We start from the raw sequence: 12644 nt of genomic DNA on the forward strand, positions 1-12644 counted from the left end.
TCTAAAAAATAAAAATAAAGGGAAATACTGTCGTGTATAACGAGTCAGTCATCTCAACGACTCTTTAAAAGGAACGACTCTTACTGGCCCCATTTACTGTTGTAATCCACTGGCCCAATTACACTAGAAATGTAATGTTTAGATAAGTTATGTTTGTCGTAACACCGTGATCTCTGATCAGGTCATGTCTATGTACCATATTTCTATGTTCCGCCGCCGTGGCACTTTATGCGTCATCTGCGCAACTTTTCACTGTGCACAACGTTAGTGCTCAAACCCGGAAGACAAAACCGGATACGTGTCAGGAAAAGGGAGCTTCATCCTAAATGAGAGACAGACACCTAGTATAAGCAAACCGAGGAAGATTTGTATTACACCTTGTCGTGGGCTATTATTTTACGGAAATACACCATTAAAAGTGCCACACACATCGGCGATGTTAACTAAATTTGAAACCAAGTCGGCCCGTGTTAAAGGTAAGAGCTGCAGCTAGCTAGCTAGCTCAGAGGCTAAGGTTAGCCAGCTATCAGATATAGAAATAATTTCTGTATTTGTCGTATCAGTGTCTATTTGTATGTGTGCACATTCACGTAATATTTTGTATTTCCTCTAATGTGTGTTGTAGACGTGATAGAAAATGTAAAGGAAAACGTAAAGTACGCAAATTCTTCAGTCGTAATTATGCTAACGCTATCGCCAGCAGATATTTATCGCCATTTTTAACAATACTTTCCCCATATACCGCCCCCCCATACATGCTTTAGTTCAAGTTAATTCTGAATGGCTGATATTGTTTTATTTTTCTAGGCCTAAGTTTCCATCCGAAGAGGCCATGGGTTCTTTCCAGTCTCCACAACGGAGTCATCCAACTGTGGGACTATCGGATGTGCACACTGATCGACAAGTTTGACGAGCACGATGGTAACATGGATGTGTCTCTTGCATGATGTTATTGTTAATTAATTACCTGCGGTTAATGCCTTTTTGGATGTAACATCTATGTTGTGGCGCTTTCTACAGGCCCTGTTCGAGGAATTGACTTCCACAAACAGCAGCCCCTGTTTGTGTCCGGGGGAGATGACTACAAAATCAAGGTAATCATTAAAGTAAACAATTAAAGTTGTTACTGAACAGTCAAATAGTTGCGCATTAAGAAATGTTTTGTTTTGATGAGGTGTGGAACTATAAGCTGAGACGCTGTCTCTTCACCCTCCTGGGACATCTGGACTACATCAGGACCACCTTTTTCCACCATGTGGGTTGTCTGTCAACTGCTATTGTTGTTTGTGTGTCAGACTTGCAAAGTGACTTTCACATGCATCTTTCTAGGAGTACCCCTGGATTCTCAGCGCCTCCGATGACCAGACCATTCGGATCTGGAACTGGCAGTCCAGGACCTGTGTCTGGTAATGAATGGCTCATGAGTAAACTTCAGATGTAACAATGATGCTCAACATTTCTCACTGTCTTTTTTTGTCTTCATTTTAACAGTGTGCTGACTGGCCATAATCACTATGTGATGTGCGCCCAGTTCCACCCATCTGAGGACCTGGTGGTGTCGGCCAGCCTGGACCAAACCGTGCGAGTGTGGGATATCTCCGGTGAGGGCTTTGGGACAAGCGGAGCACAGGGGATTGGACCGGGCTGTGTTTGCGGAGGGTTGCGGGTGTATAATGGATACAACCTGAATTCATCCCTGTTGAAATTTCATCTTATTCTGATGCAAAACAAAATTCTGGTCTTTCAGTAGACCATGTAAAACAAATGAATCGTCATGGTTTGTTTTGTTTTTTTTACTTCAGAAGAAATTACATTTCAACAGGGGTGTGTTCACTTCCTGTTGGACGAGGAAAAGGCTGGAACAGGACAGAAGTCTTGGGCCTTCCTTTTTCTCGCTGACAATGAGTAAGACAAATCTCTGTGGGCTGAATGCGCAAACACCTTTTAGTATCTATTGAGTAAGAAGCCTTAAATTACTCCTCAGTAAAACCATGGAGGTGTTTGTGTACCTTTGCATGCTCCTAACATGTTTGCTGTTGGTGTTTCTTGCTTGCTTTTGGGGGTTCTCTCGTCCTTTTGTCTGTCTGTCTGTCTTCACGGTAACTAACCACTAATCCCCCTTCTCACACATTTGATACACATTTCATCCCTTATTTTGCAATTACAAGACTGTTTCAAGTACGTTTGTTCTATATGATGCACACATTACAGTCTCAAGCACTGGCATCATACAAAGCAATTTACTTAATTTCCAGCTGAATTGCATCAATAACAAATATAATCCATGACTACTAACTTTTTCAAATCTATTCTTTAATCCCCCGCTCTGCCATTCTCGATCTGGCATGACATTTGCACAAACCTAACATCAACTGTAGCCTTATTTATATTGACTACAATCAAATAGTGCATTGTTATTGCTAACCTATAACTGTAAAAAGTCAGATGTAATTTTGCATGTGACTCATCCAACAGAGCATGAGCATGCGACGCAGTAACAACAGTCACATTCTTTACATCCGATGCCCCATCAGAGCGCGTCTTTACGACGCCACAATACACCATCCACTCCATCGCTCCATCAGCCACGTCCCTTCCTCCACGTGCCCCCCTTTGTCCATTGCCCTACCTGGAAACATCCACATTTTCACAAGGGTTCCTAGTTCCATCCCAATGCCCCTTTCTCCCCCCTCCATTCTTTACACTGATGAACCAGCCATTCACCACATTGTTTCTTCAGGCAGGGGTCATCGACACAAGCTGTGCTCAGCCACAAATGGCTAATTTTCTTCTCTAACCCAATCAGATTCAATGTTTAGGCAGCTGGAGGTAGAGCAAAGGTTGTGTCAGTGTTTCCATCCTGAGTGTGTGTCTACTGGTCCAGCAGTTGTCTTTCGCCCAAAGCTAGCTTTTTTTTTTTCCTCCGCACCCTTGTTGTCATGTTTGATTTGTTTTTAATGACTTGTTTCTCGTCTCTGTGCTGTGCTTGTGCCCCGTGTAAACAACAATACGGCTCCCCTGCCCGTCACACCCGGTGCTGTGAATGTTGGTTCCAGGTCTGAGGAAGAAGAACCTGTCTCCTGGCGCCGTGGAGACGGAGGTCCGCGGCCTATCTGGTGTCGACTTGTTCGGGGCGTCAGATGCCGTCGTCAAGCATGTACTGGAGGTGGGGGGAGGGTTTGTGGACCCTAAGTTTGAAATAAATGACATCAATAGAGACATTTAGATGTACTTTTCTTAGGCTTCCAATCTATTTGTCACACATGGCTTGAGCTTGCTTGTTTCTGTCCAGGGTCATGACCGAGGGGTCAACTGGGCAGCCTTCCACCCCAGCATGCCTCTTATAGTCTCGGGGGCTGATGACAGGCAGGTCAAGATCTGGCGGATGAATGGTAAGAAGCAGACATGCTAGATATTGGTTTCCTTGGCAATATCTGATAAACCAATATTGTGTAGCCCTTCATCACCTGTATCGATATAACGAACACCTCTTTTCTCAAACTAATGTCATGTCATATGAATGAACATGAACATGAAGATGCCTCTCTCCCCCCTCGCTGCACTTAACTGTCATTAGATTAGATTAGTAGATTGCATATTTCCGATCCAAAGGCGAAACATACAGCTGCACACATGCTGAGCTTGCAAGTTTGTTACTGTGTGGAGCATGTTATCATTATGGGCAAAAAAAACTGCTCCCATTACGAACCGAATAGTTTTTATGTCAGTATTGGCTAATAATATTGGTCTATTGGACAAGTCCTCCACATGCTTATCACCTGATTCAAATAGCACCGGGTCTCTCACCACAAAGGACCTGTCTTGTCTGTTATCTATTTTGGTGTCGGCAGCAGATTTTCCCTTGACACTCTAGTACAGGGGTCTCAAACTCAATTTACCTGGGGGCCACTGGAGCTAGGGTCTGGGCGAGGCTGGGCCGCATCAGGTTTTCAAAAAAAAAAAACGCATTTATTAAAAACAGAAAAACTAATAAACTCGGCTTTGGTTCCGATTTTCTACAAGAAAAGCTCTGATAAAACATTCCACTGTTCTCAAATATCTTCATTTTTATTTTTCTACACAAAATAAGATCAAGAATAAAGAAAATCAATCCATCAGTAATAAATAAATATAATAATAATAAAACGGCAAATAATTAAAAATTAAGAAACCACATATAGTTGGTGGGTAGACAAATTATTTTTATTAAAATTAACAAAGCATTATTAGAGCCCTGTAGACATGACAAAACACGACTATAGTCACATTTATACTCTTTTTATTTACAACATATTGCGCAACTGCAGGGTCTTGAGACACATGCTAACTCGCAAACTAGAGAGCTAGCGACCTAAACGGTAGCCTCCAAATTATTTCCTTTAAACTAAAAAGCCAAAAACTTACCACTTCCACACGGATAAGGAGGATAACTATTAACAGTTATTTAACCTTTAACATGAACATTAATCAAACGTAATAATTTTTTCTGGGTACATGATACCATACAGCATCCATATCAAACTTGCGCGGGCCGCACTAACATTAAACTTTCATATCAAGGCGGGCGCCTCAAACTAGTGTCCTGCGGGCCACATTTGGCCCACCGGCCGCGTGTTTGAGACCCCTGCTCTAGTAAGAATACATAGAAGAAAGCTTTTTTTCAACAGATACAGATTGTTGCTTTGTTGGCTTGTCTACCCAAAAATGACATCATTTATCATCATTTATCATCGTCGTTCCTCCTCCAGAGTCCAAGGCTTGGGAGCTGGATACGTGCCGAGGTCACTACAACAACGTCTCCTGTGCGGTTTTCCATCCACGCCAGGAGCTCATCTTGTCCAACTCGGAGGACAAGAGCATCCGTGTGTGGGACATGTCAAAGAGGACAGGAGTGCAGACCTTCCGCCGGGACCACGATCGCTTCTGGGTGCTGGGCGCTCACCCGAACCTCAACTTGTTTGCTGCTGGTGCGTAGTCCCTTTTTTTTTTTATGAAGAACGGAATTGACCAGAATTTGATGACTCATGTGGCTGTGTTGCCGTCAGGCCACGACAGCGGCATGATCGTGTTCAAGCTGGAGCGTGAGCGCCCAGCGTATGCCGTCCACGGCAACATGCTCTACTATGTCAAGGAGCGTTTCCTGCGTCAGCTGGACTTCAACAGCAGCAAGGACAGCGCTGTCATGCAGCTGCGCAGGTGGCCATTTTTGCAACAGCTAGCTCCATGAATTGATGTTGGTTTTTGATTCATAAATGAGTGAACCCATTTTTGTCTTCTTGTCCCAGTGGTTCCAAGTTTCCAGTGTTCAGCATGTCCTACAACCCAGCCGAGAATGCTGTCCTGCTCTGCACTGTTAGTGTCTCTACATAACCATCATTCACTGTACAAACAATGACGTTTATGTACCGTAATTTCCGGACTATAGAGCGCACCTGATTATAAGCCTCAACCACTACATTTTTAGAGGAAAACCGATTTTGTACATACACAAGCCTCATCTGTATATAAGCCGCATGTGCCCACATTAAAACATGTAAACATATTTACAAAGAAAGACGGTACACAGAGAGAGTTTTCAAAGTTTTAATAATATAACTTAACAATAATAATAATATAATATAACTTTACATTGCTCCAGTTCTTCCCGCTGCCGTTTCCAGCGTCTCACCATCGATTCGTTTATGCTCTGTTTCCTTCTTTATCGGACAGCTCGATTGCTTTTAGCTTGAAAGCTGCGTCATATGCCTTTCTTTTTGCATTTTCCATGATGAGGGTATGTTCACGCTAATTTAATTTATGCACATGACAAGAAGTTGCAGTCTTCCTCGACGCATATATTCCACCGGTCTTAATCTTACCTTTTCTACTCGAGAGCCCCTGGTGGCTGTTAGAAAAATTACATAAATTGGCCGCATCACTGAATAAGCCACAGGGTTGAAAGTTTGGGGAAAAAAGTAGCGGCTTATAGTCCGGAATTTACGGTATATATAATACTGTTTACCTCCTTCAGAGGGCGACCAACTTGGAGAACAGCACCTATGATTTGTACTCTATTCCCAAAGAGAGCGACTCTCAGAACCCTGATGGTAAGGTAACCTTGTGAAGTCTTCCCAGATCTTTACAGTGTTGCCTTGAATTGTGTGTCAGTAACACTGGCCATGTCTATTTCAGCACCAGAAGGGAAGAGGTCCTCTGGCCTGACAGCCGTGTGGGTGGCAAGAAACAGATTTGCCGTCTTGGACCGAATGCACTCTGTGAGTATCCTTTCATTTCACCAGCATATCATACTTCCATTGTGTTATTGAAAATGAAGCTAACTATTCTGCATTCCTTCTCTTTCCCACTGACTGCATCCTTGTCTTCTCTTGTGCAGCTGCTGATCAAGAACCTGAAGAACGAGATTGTGAAGAAAGTGCAGGTGCCGAGCTGCGAGGAGATCTTCTACGCGGGAACCGGCTCGCTGCTGCTGCGCGACGCCGACGGCATGACGCTGTTTGACGTGCAGCAAAAGCGCTCGCTGGCCACCGTGAAGATTGCCAAAGTCAAGTACGTGGTGTGGAGCGCCGACACCAGCCATGTGGCTCTGCTGGCCAAGCACGGTGAGCAATCACACTCGCTTGCAGCTTTTAAGCAAAGTACAACAGCCTGAATTGTTCCCCAACCGGGATGTCCTGCAGCCATTATGATCTGTAACCGTAAGTTGGAGAGTCTGTGCAACATTCACGAGAACATTCGAGTGAAGAGCGGTGCCTGGGACGAGAGCGGCGTCTTCATTTACACCACCTCCAACCACATCAAATACGCCCTCACTTCTGGGTATGCTCACGTACACACATCATCATCATCATCAAGGAAGAATTCATGTTAACGCCTTGCAATGCGCCTCTCTCTCCGTGTAGCGATCATGGCATCATCAGGACCCTGGACTTGCCCATCTATGTGACCCGTGTACGAGGCAACAGTGTTTACTGCCTGGACAGGGAGTGCCGACCACGCGTCCTCACCATTGACCCCACAGAGTACCGCTTCAAACTGGCCCTGGTCAACCGCAAGTATGATGAGGTGTGTCCCCACTGAGCTGACTTAATACCTCAAAGAAAAAAAGCATAGCACACCAAGAGCATTAATATTAAGTTGCATTGATAATGTTGCATAAAATATATAATTATAATGGAATGGCCTTTATTGTCATTATACAAGATGTACAACAAGATTGGAGAGCTTCTCCTTTCAGTGTAGTAGTCAAGTTTTTAAAAAAAGTAGAGTAAAAAAGACAATTTAACAAGATATATACAAGATATCCAAAATATACACATAGTATTGCACAGGAGCATATGCAGGAGCAGACATATTGTAGATATATTAATTTTAGTGCAATGATAAATGGGTCATAGTGCAAATAATGACTGGTGTATACAGATGAGTAAAGTCACATATGAGTGTATTGTATTGGGTTGTTAAATAAATATGATTAAGATTAAGATATGCCTTTATTCGTCCCTCGGTGGGGAAATTTGTATTGCACAGCAGCAAGAGTACAGAGTCAGTTCAGCAGTACAAAATACACAATATAGAAAAATAAACAACCCAAGTATTAACAAAAATCAACAGTTTTTCCCCAGAGTTATATACAATACAGTATGTAGATCATATGAAACGAGATGAGATATATGACCAGTCTATACACTGAGATCTTGTTAATATGAGGCATTATGGAAATACTTCACATAGAACTTAGTATATTGCATTTGAGGTAGTAACTGATGGAAATATTGCACATTTGCATTATGCTAATGACCGGGTACGTTGTATGTCTGAGTTCAGGGCGGTGATGGCTCTTGGGAAGAAGCTGTTTCTCAGTCTGCTTGTTTTTGCCTTGATGCACCTGTAGCGTCTGCCAGAGGGCAGCAGGTCAAACAGCCGATGATGCGCTGTGCTGCCTTGACTGTCCTCTGAAGCCTCCCTCTGTCCGCCTCAGTGCAGCTTCCGTACCGTAATATTTACACCGAACCCTTTTTGTGCCTTTCAGGTGCTTCACATGGTTCGCAACGCCAAGCTGGTTGGCCAGTCCATTATTGCCTACCTGCAGAAGAAGGGCTATCCTGAGGTGGCTCTCCATTTTGTCAAAGATGAGAAGACTCGCTTCAGCCTGGCTTTGGAGTGCGGAAACATTGAGGTAGTCAGGCTAGACCCAGCATTTCCACTACTGTAATCTCTACGGATAAAGTCGTGAAATGTTCCAAGCCCCTCATCAAACTCTCCCTGTGCTCACTTGTCTACCAAGGTGGCGCTGGAGGCTGCCAAGGCCCTGGATGAGCGCAGCTGCTGGGAGAGTCTGGGCGAGGCTGCGCTGCTGCAAGGTCACCACCAGGTGGTGGAGATGTGCTACCAGAGGACCAAGAACTTTGACAAGCTCACCTTCCTCTACCTAATCACCGGCAATCTGGCCAAGCTGCGCAAGATGATGAAGATTGGTGAGAAATTTTATTTTATTTTGGTGATGTTCCTCTACAGTCCACTGATATTGTGTGTGCGCGCTCTTATTTTTGTAGCTGAGATCAGGAAGGACATGAGCGGCCAATACCAGGCAGCTCTCTACCTGGGAGATGTCAGCGAGAGAGTCCGCATCCTGAAGAACTGTGGCCAGAGTGAGTTTACTTTCATTTTCATGACACATTCACATTCACATTTAAGTCCAAACACATGAATCCAACGCGTGTTTCCAGAGTCTCTGGCTTACCTCACTGCTGCCACCTACGGACTGGATGAAGAAGCAGAGGCCCTCAAGGAGACGTTCGATCCAGAGGAGGAGACTGTATGTCCGTACATGTGAAGTCCATAAATGGAAAACATTTGTCAATAAAATATTGTGATATCTTTTGTAGGTACCTGAGGTTGATTCCAATGCACAGCTGCTGCAGCCGCCCCCTCCCATCAACCCCCTGGACACCAACTGGCCTCTACTGACCGTCTCAAAGGGCTTCTTTGAGGGGGCTATCGCAGCCAAGGGTATAATCTATAATACACAAATCAAGCATGTGATTGGCAGTCAGTCGTGTGACAACAGGGTTCATTTTTGTAGGGAAAGCAAGTCAGATGGCTGCAGATCTAGACATGGATGTCACCGGAGGCGAGGGCTGGGGAGATGACGCTGAGCTTCAGCTGGATGAAGGTAATGATCATTTTACCACACATGAGCAGTAACGGTGAAGCTAACGATTCACCCTGTAAAGAAACTATGTTCATTTTCTCTCAGATGGTTTCATGGATGCCCAGGATGGACTTGGAGAGGAAGGAGGAGCAAAAGAGGAGGGAGGCGGCTGGGAGGTGGAGGAGGACTTGGACCTTCCTCCAGAACTGGTAGGAGAACCGCCATCATTCATCAGACTGCATATTAGGGGTGTAACGATTTGATTTGTATCACGATTCATGGTTGCCGATACGATTCTAGAACAATATTGGTTCTATCAGAACGACACAGTCTGAAATGATTCAGTAACTTTTAAATCGATTCAGTAACTTACTCGCCAAAAATTCAACCAGGATACTAGACCATGCCGGTGAAGTTTCCAAGATTCTTGTTGTTTTTGTAAGGGAATTGGGTATAAATTGTTAACAATGCTGACGACATACTATATAAATTATCAATGAGTACAAAAATGTGTTAAAAATGCACTATAAAATCAGGATGAGCAAAGGGTGGTACAGCTTGTTATGATTATTTACTTAAAATAGTGCAATCCAAACCTGCACTTTGCACCAAAAGGTCAGGAACATTATGGAAAGTCCTCAGCAAATATGGTTTGATTTTTTTCATTTAGGTGTTGAAACTTTTACACCTATATGGGCCCAATGGCAGCAGGGGCTTTTTAAGACGGATAATCCTCCTGAACAAAGCAGCCATGTGAAAGAACGGTGCAGCAACTAGTGAGAACACACTCACAGACGTTTTGCAGCGTAGCTATGTTAGGAATGTTACAACATTTTGAAATGTTCAATTAATTCAAATCAAGTCAGTGAATAATTCTGTCCGATAAAACATGACTTGAACTTTTATTTAATACCTCTTTAACTTCTCTACCCCAAGTATTAAAGAAGCTAATTCCATAGCGGGAGATAGTGACTTTGGTCAAGTACAACCATTCTGCAAATTATATAATCACTTAGGCTGTGATATTTTGTTTCAAAAGTCAACAGACTAGCTATTTCGATGATTTTATCAGAAATTCCCAGGAAGAAAGTGTCATAATGCTGCAGCAGCACGGTGTATTGGTTTCCACACCACACTACAAATTGCATCTACACATTAATTCTGAGGCAAAATTAACATGTTTTGCACCATTAGATTTTAATGAACTATTATCTGCAGAGCAATATTAAAGTGAACTTTTATCCTACGTATTTAGACCTACCTATTTCCATGAGCTTTTCTGTAAATCTGTATATGAACACCCGATATTGTGTGGGGGAGGGGATCATTTTTAAGGACGTTGCCATGGACTTTCCTAATTAAGTGTGCACACACAGTGTTACACCCCTACTGCATTTGTTTGTTTCTTTTGGCTTTTTCCTGATTACGGAGTCGCCACAAATACTGATTTTTGGCTTGAGCCCTTTTATATTCCGGATGCACTTCCTGACGAATACCGATGATCCTTATTAGTGGAGATTCGAACCAGAGGCAACCACTCCACCACGGCAGGCTCATTACAATAAATGTTGCACATCAAAATGAAAGTCTCTCAAATATATATTACGTTTTGTCATAAGGACCTGCCAGCTGGTGCAGGAGGATCATCAGAGGATGGCTTCTTCATCCCACCCACCAAGGGAATGAGTCCCACCCAGATGTGGTGCAACAACTCCCAGCTGCCAGTGGACCACGTGCTGGCTGGCTCCTTTGAGACCGCCATGAGAGTACGGCACTGACTTTCCTCACATCTGCAAACAACCTGTGGCTGTGTCTGTTTATTCAAAACATCTTCTACCATCACAGCTTCTCCACGACCAAATTGGAGTGGTCAACTTTGGCCCCTATAAGTCGCTCTTCATGCAGACCATGTCGAGGAGCCGTACCTGCTACCTGGCCCTGCCGTCTCTGCCCTGCCTGCGGGGCAATCCTCAAAGGAACTGGAAGGTACTGCACTACCACTGGGACGTGCATTTATTTTGTGTATTTACATATTTGTTCCTTTCAGGACTGCGGGGCAAAGCAGGGGCTGCCTGCCGTGGGACTCCGCCTCTCAGACCTCATCGCCCGTCTGCAGCAGTGCTACCAAATGACCACCTCCGGACGCTTTGAGGAGGCTGTGGAGCGCTTCAGAGCCATTCTGCTGTCTGTGCCTCTGCTTGTCGTCGACAATAAGCAGGAGATTGCTGAGGTTAGCCTTGCACTGCACCTTACTAAATTTAGGATGCAGGAAAATGGTACCTCAGTTATATCTTACTCTCACTCGTAATCTTACTTATTGGTGTTGAAAACTGTAAGGATTTCAATGCTCAGCTTTTCGCTTGATGCTAGAACATTTGGATCTGAATGTTTAATTTCAATGTTTTAGGCTCAACAGTTGATCACCATTTGCAAGGAGTACATTGTTGGTCTGACCATGGAAACTGAGAGGAAGAAGCTGCCCAAAGACACACTCGATGAGCAGAAGAGGCTTTGTGAGGTGAGTGTTTTACTCATACCAGTTCGTTACACCCCTGCCCCCCCACCTGCACCTAAGGAAAGAAACGGTTTCCTAACTGTTTTTGTTCTTTACAGATGGCTGCGTACTTCACTCACTGTAATCTCCAGCCCGTCCACATGGTGCTGGTGTTGCGCACAGCTCTGAACCTCTTCTTCAAACTGCGCAACTTCAAGACAGCCGCTGGCTTTGCGCGACGCCTGCTCGAGCTCGGACCCAAGCCCGATGTTGCTTTGCAGGTCATTTGTCAAACACGTCCATCTACTGAGGTATTATTCCGAGTCATCGTGTTTTCAAGATGTCCTTTTCCCCACCTCGTCTTTCTCAGACCCGAAAGATTTTGGCAGCCTGCGAGAAGAACCTGACAGACGCCCACCAGTTGAACTACGACCCCCACAATCCATTTGACCTGTGTGCCGCCTCCTTTGTTCCCTTGTACCGTGGACGTCCCGTCGAAAAGTGCCCGCTCTCCGGAGCGTGCTACTGTCCCACATATAAAGGACAGGTCTGCAGGGTCACACAGGTAGGCAAACACAGAACACTGAGAACATCCTTCCTGTATTAAAGGCGGTTGAAAATACTTATCATCTTTGTGCCCAAGGTGACGGAGATCGGCAAGGACGTGATTGGCCTGCGTGTGAGTCCGCTTCAGTTCCGTTGAAAAGTTGGGAAGAGGCAGAAACTATTAAATATATACGAAAGAAAAATTACAACAGATTTGAACACAGCAATGCTAACCATTTGTAATGCTTTCATTTGTGGTAATTATGCACCTTGCTTGTGCTTTTATGCTTTGTCATCAGTGTGGTGGCTTTAATTAAGTCTTACTATTGTTGACGTATGTAAAATCAATAAAAGAGCACCACTATGTAACATGGGGAACAAATAAAATACAGACCACATGAAAGAAACACTGTGTGTGTGTGTGTGTGTGTGTGTGTGTGTGTGTGTGTGTTT

General features: G+C 44.1%; 1 protein-coding gene across 1 annotated transcript; it reads left to right on the forward strand.

Annotated features, from left to right (window-relative positions):
* Positions 1 to 251: 251 nt before the first annotated feature.
* On the forward strand, positions 252 to 12589 carry copa (COPI coat complex subunit alpha). The gene is made up of 30 exons (XM_058089324.1): positions 252 to 476; positions 808 to 921; positions 1021 to 1094; positions 1175 to 1255; positions 1330 to 1406; positions 1492 to 1601; positions 3057 to 3166; positions 3293 to 3392; positions 4749 to 4967; positions 5046 to 5196; positions 5286 to 5352; positions 6011 to 6086; positions 6172 to 6254; positions 6374 to 6599; positions 6678 to 6816; positions 6900 to 7062; positions 8030 to 8176; positions 8285 to 8474; positions 8553 to 8648; positions 8727 to 8815; positions 8886 to 9009; positions 9083 to 9172; positions 9257 to 9360; positions 10771 to 10917; positions 10997 to 11137; positions 11199 to 11381; positions 11559 to 11669; positions 11765 to 11926; positions 12016 to 12210; positions 12289 to 12589. The coding sequence occupies exons 1-30, from the start codon at positions 437 to 439 to the stop codon at positions 12346 to 12348; spliced, it is 3669 nt and encodes a 1222-aa protein (XP_057945307.1). The 5' UTR covers positions 252 to 436; the 3' UTR covers positions 12349 to 12589.
* Positions 12590 to 12644: the final 55 nt, after the last annotated feature.

This window comes from Doryrhamphus excisus, chromosome 1 (assembly GCF_030265055.1).
Source record: "Doryrhamphus excisus isolate RoL2022-K1 chromosome 1, RoL_Dexc_1.0, whole genome shotgun sequence".
NCBI lineage: Eukaryota > Metazoa > Chordata > Actinopteri > Syngnathiformes > Syngnathidae > Doryrhamphus > Doryrhamphus excisus.

What these genes read in the sequence shown, in the direction of transcription:
- copa (XM_058089324.1), top strand. Translation starts at nt 437, where the DNA reads ATGTTAACTAAATTTGAAACCAAGTCGGCCCGTGTTAAAG. An exon ending in CGACTCTCAGAACCCTGATG is followed by an intron (nt 6,087 to 6,171) that starts GTAAGGTAACCT and finishes TGTCTATTTCAG; the next exon opens with CACCAGAAGGGAAGAGGTCC. An exon ending in GGGGGCTATCGCAGCCAAGG is followed by an intron (nt 9,010 to 9,082) that starts GTATAATCTATA and finishes TCATTTTTGTAG; the next exon opens with GGAAAGCAAGTCAGATGGCT.